We start from the raw sequence: 21534 nt of genomic DNA, 5'->3' as shown, positions 1-21534 counted from the left end.
CCCCATGGTGCTTCTCCAGACCCATTTCGCACTGTATCTGCATCCTTTGAGACTCCTACCCTCCTGCCCTTGGTGAGTTGAGACTGGGAGAGGTGGGTCTGGCAGGTGGTGGGCTGCGGTGCTCCAGAGCAGAGGAGAGGTGTCCAGCGGTGGTGGCGGCGGTGGCGGGCCATGCTGCAGGAGAGCACGGTGCTTTCCGCGGTGCTTGACAGAACCATGTTCCGTTTCCATCGTTCCACCACATGGTTAGATCAAGCACAAAGGAAAGCCCCGCAGCGACTGGTCAGAGTCAAGGTCAGGAAGCAGCGTCAGAGAGAGGACAGGAGCGCTCAGAGGAAGCAGCGTGGAGAAGCGGAAGCCGGAGCAGGCCCCCACTGAGCGTGATTAGTATCAGGAGTGGGGTTCCACTGGAACACTTCCGAAGATAGCAGCCCTGCTGCCCTTGTGCCCCACCCCAGGGGAGACACAGTAGGAAGGGAGAAGAACAGGAGGCAAATCACTGGATGCCCATACTCAGGAGCTTCAGGGCAGCATGGTTCCTTCCCAAGGAAAGAAAGAACACTCAGACATCTGTGATCCTATCACATGCCTGAATTGAGCCTCTAAACTCCAGTCACACCAGTTGGTCTGACAAGACATTAAACTTAGCAAAGCATCTTCTGCATGCTTTACAACATAGGCCCAATTCCCCAACAGCTGAGTGGTTCCACCACAGTCGTTCTAGTCCCTTAAATCAAGAGACAACCCACAGTTCCCAATGGTCTAGCAAACCTTCAATGCTCTTCTTTAGGAAAAAGCCCCCTTTGACATTCCACAATTCAGGAATCTCCTTGATATCCTTTGGGGTCACCAGAAATGCTCTGGCTGATCTCTCCCAGATCATTTGAGGTTTAATAGAGGAGTAGTGTGATGTCAAAAGAAAATACATCTCTCTAGCCAGAGAGAAAGACAGGAAAACAAATGGGGCCTTAAGGTTTGGACTGAGGAACCTGCAATCACAGTTGTTGAGAACACTGACTTTCACAGAGATGGTGGCCAGTGCATTTCGTGATGAAGGGCCTCTTTCAGACTAAGAGAAGGAAGGAAAGGGAAGCCAAGGGATGAGTCTGAGGGGAAGACACTGAATCTGGGATCCTTCTTCATCTCTACCTTGAGTGGAAATTATGGGAGTGAACAGGATGAACTAGTAACCACTGTCAGGATGCCAAGGACCCAGGTGAGGGTATCCAGTTTTTATATTCCTATCTGTGATAGATCAAGGTCAGTTTCCATGCACCTGCTGACTTGGGACTTCCTCCCACTTGGCATTAGGCTGTAGATGTGCATCTTGAAGAAACTGGAGCTAAGGCCAGGTGACTGAGACCCTCCCTGCCTCACCTCTGACATGAGAACCAGTATCAACATTCTTCCACTATGTGTTTTTGGGACTGGGCATATCCTCTAGATGGTCTCAGCATCTCGATGGTGCATAGGTTGTCTGCCATGATGGACCAGTTAGGAAGAGCCAGCCCACAGCTCTGGGTCTGGCCTCTCCTCCTTCCTAAGCTCTCCCATCGCACGCACTGGAGTCAGCCACTAGAATCTGGACTCCACTCCACTGTGACACCTAGACATGCAGGGCTCTGTGAACACGGTGGTTCTGGGACTTCAAATTTGAGTTTGATTAGGACCCTGGTACCAGAGCACAGGAAATCCATCTTGTTCCTGCAAACCCCCACCCTCACCAAGCCTTCAAATCTGATTTTCTTTCTTTTTGGTTTCTTTCTACAAAAAGAAATGGAGGGATTTGTAGGTAAATTATCAAGAGTCTTCACAGTATGTCCGAAGTCCTGGGTTTCAGATCTTGCCCTGAAAATAATACTCAATATCTTAGATAAGATTTTTCTGCTGTGCGGACCTCAATTTACCCATCTCTAGAATAAACTGGATGGCCTCTAAGGTCTCTAAAAATTCTGTAGTTCATTGAGAGCTATCTTGCCGTTTGCCGTCTTTGGACACATTGTTTCACCACCCTCCATACTTTTCAACAAGAGAGTTTCTTCTCACACAAAGCGGGGAGGCATAAGGGAAGACAGACAGCACCCTACAACTGCCAAGTGCTCCCGGGGGTAGGCTTGGGGTCCCAGGCAGCCAGACGGAGCCTTTTCAGGAGGACTTAATCTGATGGTCAGATTACCCCAGCCGGCAGCATCCAACCCTAAACTGATGTTGCTGCCCAAGGCGGCGGATGCAGCTGATAGAAAGGCAGACACAGGCAGCTGGGAAACCAGACGCCCTGCCTAAGGAGGGGCAGGATGTGTTACGGAGCAGCCCTCAAATTGCCTCCTAATTACATCAGCTGTCTTTTCAATGGGGGTGCTTTTAGGAGAAAGTAAAATGCAGAGTTATTATCTGTCACATCCAGTCTGTGTCACCTGCCCCCCTTCTTTCTTCTGGAGCTTCCTGGAAACACAGAGCTTTAGATCTTTTTTTTTTCCCCCTCCAAGGCCAAGGCAGGTCTGGAACCCCGTGTTTCTCAAATCCAAGGCCTTTGGAGCTCAGCAGTCATGCTTTCTTGGCAACGACATAAAATAAAAGCATATAGAGTGCTACGTGTCAGGCTCATGCTAGCTCCAAACATCTCTACTTTTTAGGAATAATCTTTCTGCTTAGCATTGGCTTTCTTTTTTTAAAAAGGTATCTTAGAGTCAATCCAAGAACCCAGCTCCCTCTCCCTGTTTCTTTTTTAAAGTGTTCAACCACCCCTCCCCCACATAGGAAAAGCAGCCAGGATCCTGCAGCTAGGAAGATAGTGGCAGAGCTAGAGTTAGAACTAAGTTCTACTGCTTCCTAGGTCCACTTTCTATTTTCCTTTTCTCCTCCTTAGTTCTTTCTGTAGCCCCACCCCCATCTTGCCACCCCCAACCACAGTCATGCCCAGAAAATTGCCAAGACTGTGTTCCTGGGGAGACACCAGTCCTTGGATCCTGCACTCTTTCCCTGCTGTGCCATGCAGGGCTGCAACATCCATCTGGGGTCCAAGGTATTAACAGGATACTTATGAGACCAAAGGGTCAAGGTTGGCAGATAACACCCTGCCCTCCGCTGGCTCTCACTGCCCTTCTTTTTGGGTACCACTGCTTGGCAGAGCTAATTAACTCAACCCTGGTCAGAAAGGGGTAGGAATAGAGGCCCAGGTCGGCGTGAGTCATGAGGAAAGGCCCTGGGGAAAGGATGATTGTGCCTTGGGTGAGATTTTCGTCCCAGAGATGTTGCTGGGCCCAGGAAGGAACCTGAGGACAGTGTTCAGGGAGTGGGTAGGGGTGGGAGCATGAGACCAGGGAAGGAAGTCATCCAAACAGCTGATTGTCCTCCCCGAATACTCCTTCTCTCCTAGATGCTGCGTGGTGTGAGGAGCAAAATGAACCTGAGGTTTAGTCCTGCCTCCGCTGTTTGCTGGCTTGTGAACTTAGAGTGCCCCTTCACCTCTAAGTCCTCAGTTCCCTCTCCCATAGAGCGAAGGGCTGTCCTACTGACTTCCGAGGACAACTGGAAGAAGCAAATCCGACTAAAAGCCCCCAGCACCACGCTCATCACAGGTGAAAGATGGCTTTTGTAAGTGACATCATTATTCTAGGGAAAGGAAGTTGGTACTAACTTTTCACAGTGCCACAAAGTCTCTGTATTATCTCCAAGCCCTCCCAAGGTATTTGTTTCTGTTAAAAAAATTTAAAGAGCTAAAGCTTATCATTCTGGAGACATGGACTAAAGAATTTGACTTAAAGGACAAGAAGATGTTGTCAAGAAGCACAAGTCTGCCCACTGGTCTTCTCCCAGTGACCTCTCCCCTCACTGGCATTCTCCCCTGGGAAGACTCGCCTGCATCAGAAGCTCCTGGGCAGGGGGAGAAGCACTGCTCTTGCTACCGCACACACTGTGAGGGTTGGCTGCAACCCACCTCGGCACTTCGTGCTATCAGTCTCTCATCACTGGGTGCACAATGCAATTTGGTGATTTTTTTTTTTTTTTTTCCAGTAGAAAAGGACACAGATGATAGTAATTTTTAACTGCCTGTGCATGTAGCTGTTGGGTCAACGAGAGCTACTTCTCTTTCCAAGATGGGCTGAGAATTCCCCTGCTGTTCTCCCCCATGTCCTTCCTGGGTGCAGTGAGAAGGAAGGTTTCTAGAGAGATCCTGGGCACTGAAGAACAAGGCTTTGTTTCTTCCCAAGCACGACCCTTTACTGTTCTCTCCATACTCAGAACAGAGTAGTCTGGGGTGGAGGAGCTAGTTAGTGAAAGTATTTTTCATGAACATGTGAAACCTATAATATACTGGGGCCAAAGGGCTGCACCACCGTCCGTCTCCGAAGGAAGTGGGAGGTCCCCAAGATTACACACCGTCTGTAGCATCGCCTGAGCTATATTTATTTCTCTATTTGCCCTTTGGGGAGCACACTTTGGAAACGACAAAAATAAATCTTAGCCTGTAACAGGCACATGTGCAAAGGCCGCCCCAGCCCCACCTTCTTGTTTAGCTCTTGGAGACGCACTGATGCCGGGGTTCTGTCTCCCCTGCAACCGTCTCCCCCTCCCCATGCTTTTATTGTGTGTGTATGTGTGTGTGTGTTTTATTTTAAATCCATAAGGTAATTGGTTTTCTGCAGGGCTAACTGAATTTCTCCAATTTAATTTGCAAAGATGCTCCCCAGGAACCATTACAGCGCTCGCTGTCCTCCAGATTGGATTATTGGCCTCTCTGGGGCTGCTGCATTCTGAGTCAGAAAGCGGGGCCCAGCCCCGTAACCTGATTACCTGAGCAGCGGAACTTCTTGCTCTTGATCTGGCTGATGCGCTTGTTGGCGAGTCGGCGCGGGCTGCTGCAGCGGGCCCCGCTTGTCTCAATGGGGTTGTCCTGGAGGTAGTCGGCCAGCCACTTCAAGTGGCAGTCGCACACAAATGGGTTTTGGGCTAAGTGGCTGCGAGAGGGATGGGGCTGTTAATCAGGAGTGACCCGTGGCGTCTTGCTCCACCACCACCACCCTGCCTCGCGCTGGGCCCTGGCAATCCACTGCAAGGATTGGTCTCCCGCCTCATCGCCCCAGGAGGCCTTGGGGTGTGCTACTTTCAGACACGGCTCAAAGAGGGGGTCTGAGGCCCGCTGGCTGCAAAAGACAGTCACAGATGCAGCTAGCATCTGGTCTGGGGAATTGGTCTCCCAGCTCTTCCCACCTGGGGCAGGATCCACCACCGATCGCTTCTACTCTCACCCACGCCAATTCTGACAGGCAAACCCAGTCGCAGGCTTAGAGTTTGCACTTGGGGTAGAATGCATTTTATTTCTCCAAGCTCAGTGATACTAGGCACATAAAGCAGCTGGCACGGCGCCTGGCATATGGTGGGTGTTCCATATATAGTAGCGGGTATTGTTGTAATTATCCTTATCATCATAAGAGCACCATGGGTATTGCTTCCCCTGGCTCGGTAAGAAAAACCGTGAAGCACCGAACACAGTGTTTGGCACGTGGTCGGCGTCAATATATGGCAGCTGCTCTTACTGTGTCTTGGTTCCTGTCTCTGGCTACAGGGGCAACAAGCACCAGATGACTTACAGGGTCTCCAGAAGCCCCCAGGCTAATTGCAGACCTGGGCATGGGGCCGAGGTCTATGCCTGAGGCTGGAGCCATCAAAAACTGGGCTGAAATCTGTACTTGGAGGTCATCTATTTAACTGAAATATTTATGAACACCTTTAGCGCATGGAAGTGGGGAAATACTGCCCAAAGAGGAAGAGTGCCCACCTCAGAGGCTTGGTTTTGCAGGGTGGAGGCGGTTAAGGGCGGGCAGGGGTGGGCTATTTGCAGAAATGGAGTCTGCTCAGTGTACGTTGACCACAGGGGTTATAAGGGTAGCTCAGGACCTCCTCTGCCTGGATTCAAAACCTGCTCCTTACTAGCTGTGTGACCTTGAGGAAGTTACCTAACCATTCTATGCCTTGGTTTCCTTACATAGAAACGAGGGACAGTAACAGCACCAAGTAAGGTCCTTGTGAGGCTTCAGGGTTTTAAGACAGGGTAAGTACCCCGTGTGGTGTCAAGCACAGTGTAAGTGCTTGGTACTGATAAGCTATTCCTATTTTTATTCTTCTAGCTTCACTGCAGGTTCTAGAACTCCTCCTGTATGTGCTCATGCTGCCCTCACCTCATTTGGGTGTTTTCCATGATGGGCATGTGGGGTCTCCTGCTGCTTGGGCACCCACTGGCACCCGAGGCAGTGTACTCACAGCGTCTGGATGGACTGCAGAGGGGCGAAGAGCCCCTTGCTGATGGTCTGCAGCTTGTTGTCATACAAGGAGAGCAAGTTGAGGTTCTGCAGGTCCTGAAACGTGTTCACCCGCAGGCAGTTGATCTTGTTGGCATTGAGGAGGCTGCAAGCAGAAGAGAGCCTGGTTAATTCACTAATCCTGGGAATGACCTGCGGGGCAAGGGTTGCCTCTGCAGGGGATGGGCTGCAAAGCTCCCATCACTCATCCTTGCAGCCTTCAGCTCCTGCTGCAGAACAGAAAAAGAGAGACCTGCCTTCCTGTGTCTACCAAAACCCTGAACACTCTGGGCCCCTGCACACACTGTCACCACAGATACTACGCCACACACTGCTCTCACTTGGCACATGCTCTTGCACCTATGACCTTGAAGGAAGACCTGAAAAGGCACCCTAAGTGCTTCACTTTCTGTTTTAGGATTCACAGCTTCCAGGAATCGGAAAGGAAAAAAAAAAAATCATTTGGCATAATTGTTTTAGAGCTGTAGTTGACTGACTATGGGCAATTTGATTCAGAAAATTCCTTACAGTTCTTTTGGATCACTGATCCTGCTGGAAATCTGATGAAAGTTATAGGTCATCCTCCTGGAAAAACTGCATCTCTGTGTAGGCAGGCACATGTGCATACATATGGATTCTGTCATACACACGTGTGCACACCCACACAGAGCACAGAGCCCCATGTGGTTTGACCTTGGCCCTTTCTCCAACCTCAACCTAACTCCACTCACCCCAAACTCACTACCCTTGAGTGCCACCACTGCATTTTTTTTTTTTTTTTTTTTTGAGATGGAATCTTGCTCTTGTCGACCAGGCTGGAGTTCAGTGGGGTGATCTCGGCTCACTGCAACCTCCACCTCTCAGGTTCAAGCAATTCTCCTGGCTCAGGCTCCCGAGTAGCTGGGATTACAGGCATGCACCACCACACCCAGCTAATTTTTGTATTTTTACTAGAGACGGGGTTTCACCACGTTGACCGGCCTGGTCTCGAAATCCTGACCCCAGGTGACCTTCCTGCCTTGGCTTCCCAAAGTGCTGGGATTATAGGTGTGAGCCACCATGCCCAGCCCCCCACCACATTTTCGATCCTCAGACACACCAGATTTTTCCCTAGAACTTTTGAACATCCTCTTTACCTTCTTTCAGCAGGGCTGCCTTTTTTTCCTGCTTTCTACTGTAGCTCAAATGTTCCCTCCTCAGAGAAGCCTGCCCTGACCCCCTCATCTACAATGGGACCCTCACTCCGTTTTCGTCTCTCACATCCCCCTGTTTATGTCCCTCCTGACACTCATCGCGATTTGCGATTATAGGATATTTATCATTTGCTTTCCACACAGGATTAGGAACTCTATAATGGCACCAATGACAGCTATTCTATTCCTCCCTTTCTTTTCAGTGCTTATTCTTTATTAAGATGTATACTAAACTCCACATGCAGCTTCAAGGATCTCACTTCTCTAAGGTGGCACCCATCCCTCATGCCTCACCCCTTCCAGGGTCAGCCTCCCTATCCACGAGGAAGCTGTTTTTAGCTCTTCAGACTCCCGAAAAAAGCATCATAGGAAGCTCCCCTTTGGGTGGAAGTCTGGGAAAACAGAGGATGCCATGAGGGTGACAGGCGGTTTTCAAGAGCAGGGCTGGCAAGTCAAGCACATTGAGATCCTAAGAATTACCTTTACTGATCCTAGACTGACTAGGTGTGCCTTGCAGTCGATGTAAAATCATTTCTTACCCCCTCTCAAATGAAACTGGGGGAAGGGGAAAATAACCAGCAGAAATGTTGAATTTCAAAAATTTTACTTTCAAGGCTGGCTCAGCCCCTTCCTGGTGGGGAATGACCCATGAGATCCATGCCAGGCTGGCCTGCCTCAGGAGTCTCTCCATACCAGGACCCAGGGGGACTGCAGTTGACAATGGTGGGGCTGTCCATGGTGCTAAATCACCCATGCCACCTCTCCCTTGCTGCAGGCCCCATACTCCCCACGGTCCCAGTGCACCCTGCGTGTAGGCAAGCAGCTGTGGCAGTGACAAGTGGAAGAAGAACTGCCTGTTTAATCTGGCTAATAATGGGCAAGGTCCCAAGGGTTCACACAGATGTCCTCCTGCCTGGCAGTGGAAAAAAAAATGCTCATACTGCTAGAATACTGTGTTTTCCAAAGTGCTTTCCCAATGTCCCATTATTCTCAGAACCTGACTCACAAGTGACAGGGGAGGAAACTGAGGCTGAGAGTTTGGCAGGTGTTTTCAAGGTCACACACGTTTCTAGGGAGCATGAGAGAAGTGGTTACGATAATTGAGGTCTCTAGAGGGCTCAGTTTCTTCTTTATGAATGTCTTGTCTACCCATCCTATCGGTCTATACTCTTTGCAACATCCCTCCCCACTGCAAATTCAAATTCCTATGCTTTGTGTATTAAATTTTAGTCAATGTCACTGCATTTTGGGGGCATTTGAAGGAAATGTGATAGAGCAGAGAAACAGGGAGAAAAGCTGGAGGACTCAACAGGGCCCAGCAACCAGGGCTCAGGAATGGACCCTTCACACACACAGTGTTTTGATTTTTTTTTAAAGTACACACACGGTAAGTGTTTTGTTCTAAACCTTGACATTCAGGGCCTTCTGAGTACATCATCTGGTCAGGAAATACTGAACTATTCAGTACATAACAGGTCAGAGGTGCCTATCCAATGGCCTGAGGATGGAATCCTTATTGCAACATTTTGCATCATGCCACATAAATAAATGTGTTTATTCAATCCTCTTGTGTTTTAAAAATTGGAAAATTTCATACAACACACACACACACACATACACACACACACACACCCCCCCCCCCCCACACCAAACCACATTTCTATTTTCTCTTGAAAAACAAAATTCAGGAGCTCAGGCAACCCTAGGTTCCCTGGAGGCAGCCATGGAGTAGCCCCCTTTAGATAGGACATATGCTCTCTATTTGCCACAGTCCTCACTATTCCCTATTGTGTCTCCTTCACTAGTTTACTTGACTTTCCTTGCCTTAGTGGGCATTTAGGTTTGCAACCCCAGTGCAGATTCATAAGCCCAATTGTAGCAATTGGTTCTAGGGCATATTAGGCACTAGACAAGGACGATGGCCATGGGGAGAAAGAAATGGCAACTTGACTTGCCTTCATACAAACGGAATGCCACGCTGGCAATCCTTCTCACTCATGAGGCCTATTTAGGCTCTTTTTTTCTCATCCAGATGCTCCTTTGTTTCCTATTGCTCCTAGATCTCTCAGCATGGGATGTTACTTCAAATATGTAAGGCACCAAAACAACCCAGGCTGGCAGAATTACTAGGCAAAGATAGCCCAAGGCGCAGAGCTCATGAAGCATGGAGCAAAAGAAAACACAAAAGGGCAGAGTCTCCTGGTCACTCATTCTCTCCCGGGATGCTTGGCTCCCTCAGGCAAGGTGCGTAGGTGCAGAGAGAGATAAAATTAAGCTGCTTATCCAGAATTAGATGCCGAGGACAGCCTCACTGGTCCCCAGGATCAGCAAGATCTAACAGCCTATCTCTGTGCCCTGTTTCCTTTGGGAGGAAGGCTGGCAGTTAGTCAACTCAGCCTGGCTTCCATGAAAGGAGCTCTTAGCTATCTGGTACATGGACAAGAGCTGGAGGGGAATTTTAAAAGCACCATATGATGGAGCAAACAGAGAGTAAACAAACATTTGAAATGAGGTTTAGCAGTTCTATAAGGAATCCTGAACACAGGCCTCCCTCTTTCACCAGAGGGATGGATTCTCCCTCTTTGCAGCAGAGATTCCAGGATGCTTTCTCTGTCCTGGTTCATCCCCATTTCAGGAGCAGTGGTGTAACTGCTGTGTGAAATGATAGTAATTCAGCATCCTCTCTAGAGACTACATCTCTGTGTGCTTTTCCCAGGCAGTTTCCAGGCACTATCTTATTTAAGCCTCACAACGGCACTATGATTATCTTCATTATTCTGATAAGAAAACTGAGGTTCAGAGTGGTGTCAGACTCAACCGAGGTCCCCCAGCAATAAGTGAAGCTCCAGCCTGTTTCACTCCAAAGCCATCTCTTATCTACTATTTAAAGTCTATATTCTCTTTTCCATTTTCCCTATGTGTGAAGAGCAGCTATTTTCGCTAGCCTTGACCGTCCCTGGGTGTGCTTCACGTGGACAAAGGTCTGGTTGGGTTTGGAAGACCCTGCTTGCCTCTTGGGAGTGCAGAGGCATCTGAAGTCCTCCTGACTCCCAGGAGGGAGCCTCAGCATGGGATGCTGATCAAGCCTTCATTGGCACAAGGTGGCAGGTCCTTTACTGAGTGGCTGGCACCTGTACGAGGCAAGGCTTTCCCCTTCAGAATCACCGACTGAATGCCGATGTGGGAGCTGATATGCCTGGCTCTGTGCTCCCCTCACTCTGAGCAGGCCAGGGGACAACCGTAGGACAGAGATAATAGCAATAGCACACAAGGTGGGATGTCCCAGCTGGCCTCATTCAAGAGGCTGCCTGGTACTCAAATTGACAACTGTGACATTCCGGCCAAAGACCTCACCTCAGCCCGATCTGCTGGTGGGTCCAGTGAGTCAGGCTGGACTGCCTGGTGAATTCTGTGTTCATCAGTATTTCCCCAGATGCAGATCCAATGATCTTTTGGGGCCACCCGCTCCAGATCTATCTCTCAAAGGACCCTCGGAGATCATATAAATGAAAAGAGAGGGAAGGCTGAGATGATCCAACTAGGTGAACCACAACCACCAGGTGAACAGCAGGGGCCACATGGCCTAACAGGTAATGCATATTAAACACTTCACAAGGCCAGGTACCCCCATTTAATCTCCCTTTGACAGGTGACACTTCTGGGACTCAGAGAGCTTAAATAACTTTGACCAAAGTTCCACAACCCATAAGAGGTAGGACAGTATTGGGACTCATGCCATCATAGCCCAAAGATTTTGTTTCCAATCATCATGCTGCCCTGAGAGCCAGTCCCCTCTCACTAAGGGCCTGAGGGAGCCATCTGAGGCACCCTGTTTGTAGCCACTCCCATCAACGCAGCAGGTGATTTTACAATAAGGCAGAACAACAACAAAAAGAGCCGTGCTCCCGTCAGAGGAAATTAAGGAGAGTGGCACATTGGAGAGTGGGAGTGCATGTACAGCACCTTCTAAATTTATTTCCAAGTGTGAGCTCTAGGAGGCCCTCTGCCACCCCCTGCCTTGGAGCACTTTCGGCTGCCACATATGTTCCATGTCAAGAGGTATTAGCACTCAGTCCATTGACTAACCAGCATAGCTGTGCTGCTGAGAGTTCTTGCTTTCTGGGAGCTGTGGCCTTCAGGAAAAGCAAAGCAGAAAACAGAAGCCACTGGAATCAAAAAGCTAGAGCTGGAGGAGGAAAATGAAATGCCCATGTCGGGGCTAGGGAGAACCCTCGGGACTCAAGTCTTTCTGCTATGGGACCAGGGCTGGCCTGTGCAGAAAAGTCCCAGGTGTTCTCATCACTAGTAGCAGCTTCCAGCTTCATTCATTTGGGGTCCAGGTAGCATGGGGAGATGGCCCACAGGGGGAAAACCAGGTCCATTTTGATCCACTAAAAGGACCCACCACACCCAGGCTTTTGGAAAGTCCCATGGGGAGAAGATCGCTGAGCCCCACTGTTAGCTACTGCCTTTGCTCTGATCCACTCTTCAATGAAGGTTCCCCCCGGGAGCCCACAGGCCTTTTTTGCAAAGTTTGGAAAACACAGACATCTGGAGTCAGGCTTAATGATCAATTGCATCAAAATCACTTTGGCAACTCCAGCAATTCACATGTTGACTCAGTGGCTCAGGGCAATCATTCTGGTGGCATTTATATTCTCCACACTTGACCAAGGGTCTGTGGAGGACACTGGTCATGTTGTTCCTCCCACTTCTATGGTATTTGTCTAGAAATGCTGAAAGCGTATTCCAGACTCCAGAGAGCAAGGCCTCCTCAGAAAACCGGTGCCAAGAAAGAATGCAGTGGCCCTTCCGGGAGAATGGATGAAGCTCTTACAGAAAAGACTGTGGATGAGAAGATGGGCCCAGGCCCCTGCCAAGAAAGACGCTCTGCGGGCCTTCTTTTCCTAAAACCGGGATGGGGAATCTGTTTCTGCTTCATGAACGCTCAGATGCAGATACACAACAGGAGAAAGATGGCACCAACAGGCATCCGGCATAACCCTTTCTCTAGCTCCTTTAGTAGGAGAATTTATAAAAAGTGGGTTATAAAGGCTCTTTGTTATTTAAAAAAGTGTTCTGTGTGTCCCTGGAAGTAGTTATCACCTCTACACATTGGCATGAACTCTTAGTGAGGACACCAACTAGGGGAGCTATTCTGTACCCCTAATTAAGCTACAGGATATAGAGCCAAACCTCCCACATTAATATGCCTTCCTTCTTTTTATTTCTCTAGTATTAATCCTCTGTCATCTTGAATTTCTTTATCTATTAATTGTAATAAGGACCACTCTCCCACCTTAGAACATTATGTTATCATCTTTTCCCTATAAAATGTGGGGATTAATTTAGACCTTCAGCAACCTACTGAGGCTGGATGTGGAGAAGAACCCAATAAGAGCTGATGCCATGAATTCTGACCCTGCCCAGAATCTTCTCCATGCTTGAAAATGGGTGCTCTAGGCCACATCTTGCTAAACACCCAAGGGGAAGCAGGAGGAGCCCTCTAAGTCCCAACTAGGGGCAACAGTGACTCTTCCCTTCTCTCCTATTGGTGACTGCACTGCTTGTCAATGGCTGTGGGTTGTCATGGCGATTCCTGAGGCAAGAGTAACCAGGCATGCAGCAACACCACTGGGCGGCCTGTCTGAAAAGCAAGACCTCTTTCTACCCCAGATACACAGGAGGGTGCTAGGAATGGGCTGTAAGCCACTGGGTTTTCCTGTGGGAAACAGATGAAAGCTGAGATTCCCAGAGACCAGAGAGGGAGAACTATGATTTGGTTACCAGATCAAGTGACCTCACCTATGGTGACTTGCCCATTCCTTCCCTCATGACTGTTAGGGTGGTAACTTTCCTATCTGATTGCCACATGGTTACCAATCAGTCCTTTAAACGGGGTGAACCATTCATTCAATGACTAGCATGGATTCCAGAATTTAAGTCTACCCAAGGGCTTTCCAGGTACACAAGAGAGGAAGAACCCCTCCCTCAAGAACGCATTGCTAAGTCAGTCTGCTTCTTCTGCTGGTGAGAATTCTCATTGTCCCACCTTGACTGGGTCTCTAAGCACAAGCAGCTCCTTGACTATCCTCTCACAGGGATCAGGGCAAACATCAGTGGGCTGACGACAATGAACCAGAGAAAGTTCCACAGACACGGAGCTGTGAATTATGCTGAGCCATAACAAAAGGAGGTGATCTGCAGTTCAGCAGCACCCTTTCTGTGGCTTGAGCCATTGAGAAATTCTTGCTCTGCATATCAAAAAACTGGCTCTGCAGATCTGCCCGTGACTGGGTGAAGCAGATGCCTCTGGTTGGATGTGCTGTGGTTAAGGCATGGACTGCCCAGGTTCCAATCCTGGCTCCATCATGCTAAGTGACAATGGTCAAGTCACTTAACCTTCAGTTTCCCCATCTGTAAAATGGGCCTTTCCACAATACCTTCCTCTTAGCATTGTGGTAAAGATTAAATGAGATGATGCACATGAAATCGCTTAGCAGTTTCAGGTCCTGAAGCATATTAAGTATTCAATAAATGTTAGCTGCTATTATTAGCAGAAGTAGTTCTTGTGAAACAGCTGGTGGGGAAAAGTGAACTATAGGGAGTGAAGTTTTGCTCGCTGCTCTGTAATTGGCATGTTGCTTGGCAAACTCCGAGAGCCTCACGTGGTCTTGTCTGCCTTCCAAGAAAATTAAACAACAGGTGCTAGAGTTGTCTTAACTTATTCCAGCCCGAAGACAGTCTGGTTTGGTTTAAGACCACCTGGAGCGGGTTTAAAAGCTTCCACCTCAAATGACTGCCCTCCCCACTTAAGTGACTTTCCTATGCATGTCATGTGATCGATGAGCACTAAATGAATGCTCCTTACTCCCTGGAGGGGAGCTGTAACAACGCAGCTTGCAGCTGTCCATCAGCGGAGGAAATGACAGCCTTTTCCTGCTTTGGGGAGGATGGACCTCTGAGCTATAAGGTGAGGGATCTCAGGGCACGATGGCTGGCTGCCCACAGAGGATCACCATCTCCACTGATGTCCCAGGAGCCTATGAGCCTGGGTGGGGAGCGGAATGCAGAGGAGCAAGACCATTCACCCTGAGCTTCCAGTGAGGAGGAAGACAGGTAATTTCTCTAATAATTGAGCTGCTCCCACCCCTGGAGTTGGGATCATGTGCCAAGTGATATGTCCTGTTCTCACCTTGGGTTCTGAGATGCCTCCATGTGGGATATTTCAATTCTAAACATCCTTCCTAGTGTCCAAATGGGCACCAACTCACTTCCTAGCAGCCAGTTTTAAGGACGGAAGCTGCCAGATTACCTTGCATCCCCCAAAGACAATAAGGGTTGCTAGTAATAAACAATAAATGCGTGTTTATACAATGAATGGCTGCAGGAACTGAACACGTTTAGGATTAATTATAGGAAGACATACTAGCTATTTTCAAACATCTGAAGACAATGATAACAGACTTTTCTGAGTTTTCTAGAAACATTACTGATGTTTAGTATAAGAAAGAGCTTCCTCACCTTCCAACTAGGCAGTGAGGACTTATCAGAGGAACCATCAGCAAATGAGTGACAGGAGGATTTGTGAGAGCGTGCATGGGAGGGATTCCTGTCCTAGCCAGGTAGGAGGCTGTGCTTGGAGCCCTGAGATTCCTTTGAACGCTAAGATTTTGGAACTTAAACTGAAGGGGGTAACTCTTGTGAGGCTCTAGGGGACCAAGGACAGAACATCATGTTTAGGACAGCTAAGGCTTGTTCCTTGTGGATGCACTTACTGCAGCCTCTAAAAAACAGAGACATTCTCTCCAGAATGGCCAAGAATTTTGGGCATTTGCCCAAAGGAACACACCAAGAAAAGCTCCCAGGAGGCTGGCTGTGTACATACTGGACTGGGCAAGTTTGATAGGATGGCCAAAAAGTCTAGAGGAGTAAGGGAAGCGGGGAGGCAGGCAGGAGAACCAACTAATGCACCCACTTTATTACCGCCAGCATCACCACAAGTGCCAGAAAGGAAATCTCCAGGGCCACTTCATGTGGCAGAGGCAGTTCAGCTTTGGGGGGTACCCATAATTTGAGAGATGGAGTGAGAAGAAAAAATGCAAACCTCTCACAAAGAGCCTCTGAGTCAAAGGAGACAAAAATTACCCTGACTACCAGGGTATTCTAATCAGAGCCTTCTTATCAGTGTCTCCAGTCCAACAGGGAGAAATCCAATCTACAGCAGGCTGAACACTAAATTAGATCGAATCAGGGCCTGCTTTCCAACCACCCAATGGCAGGTCAAAACCCAGTGACAGCTATTTGAGTCCGAGTTACTGGTTCTTTCTGGTAAGGCCTGCCTGAGTTGTGTCAACTCTTGGTTTCAAGAGAGGAGAGATGCTTCCTCTTTAACCCAAGCTACTTGATTCCATCTGCTCAAAACGGTGACATTAAACTGGAGTTGCCTTCCCAACCCATGCAAACTCCTGTTAGTTCTATTAACCTCATGACTGCTATCAGCTTGGAGCTGAGATACACATGTTTTTTTTTTTTTTTAATTTTTTTGACGGTTTTTTTTTTCAGTTTTAAAAACAACTTTATTAAGATATAATTCACCTACCATACAGTTCACCCATGTAAAGTATACAATTCAGTTTCTTAGTATAGTCACAGAGTTGTATAACCATCACCACCAACAATTTTAGAACATTTTTATGACCCTGAAAAGAAACTCTGTATCCCTAAGCTATCATCGACTAGTTTCTCCCTTTTTACTTAGCTCTAGGGAACCACCAGTCTCCTTTGATTGGAGATACACATCTTTTTAAGTATACATGCACTGTGCTAGGCACTGTGATGCACATTCTGTGTCTCCTTAATCCGTGCAAAGTCATTTTCCTTCCTGCACACAAACACAGATTATAAAAGGAAAATCACAGCAGCTTGGTGGAACACAACACTGCCAAATTCACCTCAAGGTGGATACTATTGATACTCTTCTTTCAAGGGATTAATAGCTACAGTTAACTAGCCTTATGGTGGCAGTTATAACGTACAGTTTCTTTGCTACAAGCAAAGAATACCATCTGTGAAACACCCATCTCCCTGCAGAGCCCTGGCCTGTCATTCTAACACACAGCCTTAAAAGTCCACCAAAGGCTGGGACCATTGAACGGAAATGTGCCCACACAGAGACACACAGAGTGGGGCAGACAGGAAGGCAGAGATGAGGGAGATGCAGAGAAAGAGACTTTTCTCTCTCTTGCTTTCAGCTTCACTGAAACAAGCCTCATTGCTGATATGACAGATCTGCTCCCTGAAAACTTGCTGGGCATCTCATGCCTACATAATTCACATTATTGTGTGTTCCGGGAGAATCTTCCCAGAGCTGAGTCTTAAAGGACATGGGAAGGGTAGAGGAAAGATGTGAGAAGAAAGGGCTGGAGGAAAACTCTCACTTCCTCCTTGAAGAATCCCTGGGCATCAACCACATAAGATGCGTCCCTTGTTCCTCTCTCCTTCTTTGCTCTTGTGCCTGCCACCGCTTTGGAGCCCCAGCTTGAGCCCTGGCCCACAAACCCATGCTGTGGGTCATCTGAACTGCAAGTGGGAGGCGGGGAGGTGCCAGGCCTCTTCCTCACTGCCTGTGACTTGGAGGCGATTTTAAAAAGACACACACACACCCCTGCAAACATACATCATGTGCTATTCAGAGGACTGGGAGGTTTCTGAATGAAGAGCATGGCCATGTAGGTTCTTTTCCGGTTTTCATACCTATTCTGTTGTGTGACTGGGGGAGAGTCATGTACCTCTCCGAGAGTTGGTCTTCTCCATTGCTTAAAGGATGCTCAAGATCAGTTCCTAATACCCAGAGGAACTGTGATGGTCACAGAGCAAACGTGCACATGCACGCGCACACACACATACACACACTCCCACACCCATGGTACATGTGTGTAGATGCTATAGCTGCCTCATCACAAATCACAGATGATTCTACCAGCACAGAAATTAAACTATACTATGAGCTAAATTCCTTTCCTTCCTCCTCCACATCAGAGTTCAATTATCTTCTTCAAACATTTAAGCGCAAATGACCAGAATGAAATAAATGCAAACAAATAATCCCTGAGCTTAAAATTCGAGGCAACAACCCCTTCCTTTAAATTAAGTAAACAATCCCCTCCACCCTGTCTTTCCCAGATGGAGTCACATTGGTGACTGATTCTGCTCCTCTCGAATTATTCCCCCCGCCCCCACCCCTCTTCAAGGTCACATGTCCATCAGCAGCTCTGTCTCAGTTTTAGTACTGGAACTTAGTATGTGAATGTTTTAGTTCCCTATATTCTTAGCACACTACTGAAAAATGTTTTTCTTTTTGTTGGATTTGACTCTTTCCTAATTCCTAGCCCCAAACCCTGTGCTTAGTATCTTCATGCCTGGGCCAGGGCCCTCAGCTCTGTCATCTGGGTTTGTGCACACTGACCTCAGTCTTCCTCTGCCCACTGGCTGGCTCTCCTTTCACAAAAATAGGAAATGGGGGTGAAGCGTGGACAGCTCAAAATTTTTGTTTCTCTTTTGTCTGCACATAGTCAAAAGAACTCTCCAGAGCATGACTCAAAGTTTTCAGGTGGGAGCCTTCCAACAGTACCAAAGACACAAACAGTGACAAGGTTCCTACTCACAGCAGCTGTAGGGACACCAGCCCATCAAACAGTCCCTTGGCAATCTCGGTGATCTTGTTCCCATAGAGGACCCTGAAAGAGAGAAGGAGAAGACAGCAATCACCGCAGATGTGAGGCCACCAGAACCCAGTCCTGCAGGAAGCCATCACCTCGGCCAGTTCTGGGTATGAGATCTCAGGACAACCCCTTCCACGGCCTGCCTAATCCCTTCTCATCAGTGAGACAGAGGCAGCCAAGAGCAGCCAGGGGCTGGAAGGGCAGGTTGTCTGGGAGGCGAGGAGAAATGGGCTCTATCCTGCTCCATTCCTGGGCAACCTAGCCCAATACATAATCCCCAACAGGAAGAAGCGGCCTCTTTGCGGTATCTCCCTAAGCTGCTAATATGACTCACACCCCGGCAATAAACACACAGTGTGGGAGACTGGCCCTGTGTCTTCAATGGGTATTGATCAGGTTGAGCCCAGCCTACAGGACGTTTCCTTTTAATATCCCTTTGCATCTTAGGAATTCCTAAGCTGAGTCATTTAATCATCCATCTAGACAGGGCTTTGTGCATCTGGGGTCATCTCCAGATGGTGCAGGGACTGCTGAGTCAAGGACTGGCTCTCAGGAAAAACTAGGGAGCTTTGCTGTCTCACAGTAATGGCAGCTTTTACTTTCTATCTACTTTTCCTATTCTTTGAGTGCCAGGAACCTAGGAATTCAGAACCCTTTTACCCCTTTCTCCTACGGGCCTCCAGTGACCCTCATACTGCTGTCTCTGATTCATGGGTCTCGTCTTTGGTGTCTTGGTGAGGCCTGGGGAGGAAGGCTACTGGGTCTCCCACTCCAGCACAGTGCTCAGGGGCGTCTCTGTGCCTGGCCCTTGCTGGTGCTCTGCACAGGCACCAGAGAAGCTCGGCTGGCCTCTCTCGGCTCCCATCCATAGCACGGGCTTTGCTGTCTCTTGGGTCCAGCCTCCTCTGTGACCCAGGGAACTGAGCATGGGAGAGTTTGGTTGTTTTTCTGAAGTCCTCTCCAGAGCCCTGAAGTGCACTGAATGCATGCAATATTCCATTTTCACTCGGATCGCAATCCAGGCTGTCATCTTTCTTTGGGGAGACAAAATATTAGGATGCGGAAATGGTAAATGGGTGCGATCAACCAAACCCCCCTTTTCCAGACGCCACTGGGAGTGAAGAGTGAATGTCTCCGTCAGCCTACGGGTGTGTTTCATTAATGTTTCAACAAATTAATGACTAAATAAAAGTCAGCATGATAGCTCAGGCGCACATTTGTAATTCATATTAATGCCCCACCACTCACTGTGCCAAATGTAGTAATGTCCCTGTCTGCCCGTCTCAGCTGATGTCAGGACTTCTAGGGTAGCAGAAGCTGGGGGGCTTGGGGCAGAGGGGTACTCACACCACCTGCCATGCCTTGGGAGGGCAGGCTTCTGAGCCCAGTGCGTCAAAACCGCTGGGAGTGGAGGTGGGCTGAGGCTCTCCTGCCTGTGTGGTCACCTCAGGCATCTGGGTGTACACCTGTCTGACTTCCCACGCCAGGTCTTGCCTTGACTACCTTCTTCTTGCCTTTCAGGTCTGAGGTCAAACATCTCTTCCTTGGGAGATGTCTCTTTAATATTTTAATGTTTTATACCACCTCTTACCCTATTTTAGTTTCTTCATATCACTTCTCTTTATGTCACATTATGTGACTTAAATATTTATTTAATTTTAATTTTTTCTGCCTCCCTCCCCTGCACCTCCCATTTTCCTTGCATGTAGGCCCCACGAATGCAGTGATGTTATATGGCTGCTCATGACTGGGTCTCTAGACCCCAAAATAGAACAGAGTCTAGCACAATAAATATTTGTTGAATGAATGAATGCACACACAGGTAAGGAGTAAAGGCTCTCCAGCCCTTTACCTTGGCTGCTCCTGAGCTAGGATTGGGTGTGTTTGTGTTCAACTTTAAGCTCTGTCAGGCCAAGGATCCTGTGTGTCCAGTTCACTGCCATACTCGCAGTGCCTATAATACTGCCAGGACACAGTAGGCATCTACTGCGTGGATGAATGAATACATCGGGAGTGAGAGGTGCTTCACTTAAACAATGCTCACATGTATTTCAGAATCGGGCAGCAGCATGTCAATTTCATGTTTGGCAACCAGATTTTGAATTCCTTTTCCTACGAGACAGGAAGCACCTCATTGCCCTCAGACTGTCTCCAAATCCTGGCTGAGGGAAACCAGACAAGGGAAGAGAGAGGGTGGGGGCAGAGACAGGATCCTGGTGGCAGACGGCCCCTCTCCCTTCTCCTCTGTGATCTTCAGCACAAGCAGACACTAATCTCACACATGGTCCCATCTCTGATATCCCAGCCAGATGTTCTATTCGATAAATGAAACTAATTTACTCTGCAAGCAGCAGGCAACAGCTGAATCAGAGACTTCCCAGTCCTCATCTCCTTCCCGGTGGGATGGGGCCAGGTGGGGGGAAAATGCGCATCTTGTTACCTGTCCACTCATAAATTAGGTAAACAGGTTGCGTGGCTGCATAGAGAGGCAAAATATAGACAGACTGATCAAGAGTGTGGGTTCTGGAGTCAGACAGCGCGGGTTCAAATCTTGCCTTTCCTACCTGTTACTGTGGACTTCGGATAAGTTACATTTCTGAATAAGTAAATGGTTGAATAAAACAAGATTTTTTTTTGGCATATTAACTCTGTGCCAAATACAGTTTGTGGTGCTAGGGATATCTCCATGAACAAAACCAATAATAATCCCTGTCTCGGTGGAGCTTAGATTGTCCAAGTTCTTTAGCTGTAAAAGCGAGATGACAATATATTTTATATTTTAGGTTGTGGTGAGGACTAAACCTGACAGACTCCTAGAACAGTAGCTGGTACCCAGTCAATGCTCAGTAAACGCTGCTAATTATCGTTTTACTGTACACATGATCATCATTGGATGTGTTAGGTGGGAATGGGATCACTGTCCCTGTCCTGCCTACTAAGAAGCATCCATAGAAGGCTCAAGTGACTTCCCTATGCCACACACGAGTCACTGACAGAATGAGGACATTCTATACCTTCCTGCCCGCAGGGGTCTCGGAATCCACTGGTGGAAGCTTTGCTTCCAGCCAGTGGGTTGCCTATGGGTTTCAAAATCAAAGACAGGAAGGGCTATAGGATGGGGTGGATGTTTTTTTAGGACAATGGCCACGGTGGTCTGGAGAGAAAGCTTGAAAATCAGCCGAAGAAAATGAGCTCCTCACTTGGCAAGGCCACACAAATGGGTGGGATGCGGTAACAAACATGCATCACCATCTCTCCTTACACCAGAAAGACAGCACTGCAGTGGCATGCGGGGCGGGAGCGGGACGTGGCGTGGGA

At 48.3% G+C, this 21534-nt stretch overlaps 1 protein-coding gene across 4 annotated transcripts in view; it reads right to left on the bottom strand.

Annotated features, from left to right (window-relative positions):
- LOC105480842 (slit guidance ligand 3) overlaps nucleotides 1-21534 on the bottom strand; it is a 639820-nt gene that overhangs the window by 106472 nt on the left and 511814 nt on the right. For all 4 annotated transcript variants that reach the window (XM_011740022.3, XM_011740023.2, XM_011740025.3 and 1 more), the window contains 3 exons: nucleotides 18160-18231; nucleotides 6262-6405; nucleotides 4795-4958 (listed from right to left, as the gene is read on the bottom strand). In XM_011740022.3, the coding sequence (XP_011738324.1) occupies nucleotides 4795-4958; nucleotides 6262-6405; nucleotides 18160-18231 (380 nt within the window). The remainder of the gene's footprint in view (nucleotides 1-4794; nucleotides 4959-6261; nucleotides 6406-18159; nucleotides 18232-21534) is intronic.

This window comes from Macaca nemestrina, chromosome 6 (genome assembly GCF_043159975.1).
Source record: "Macaca nemestrina isolate mMacNem1 chromosome 6, mMacNem.hap1, whole genome shotgun sequence".
NCBI lineage: Eukaryota > Metazoa > Chordata > Mammalia > Primates > Cercopithecidae > Macaca > Macaca nemestrina.
This window is presented reverse-complemented; position numbering and strand designations above follow the sequence as displayed.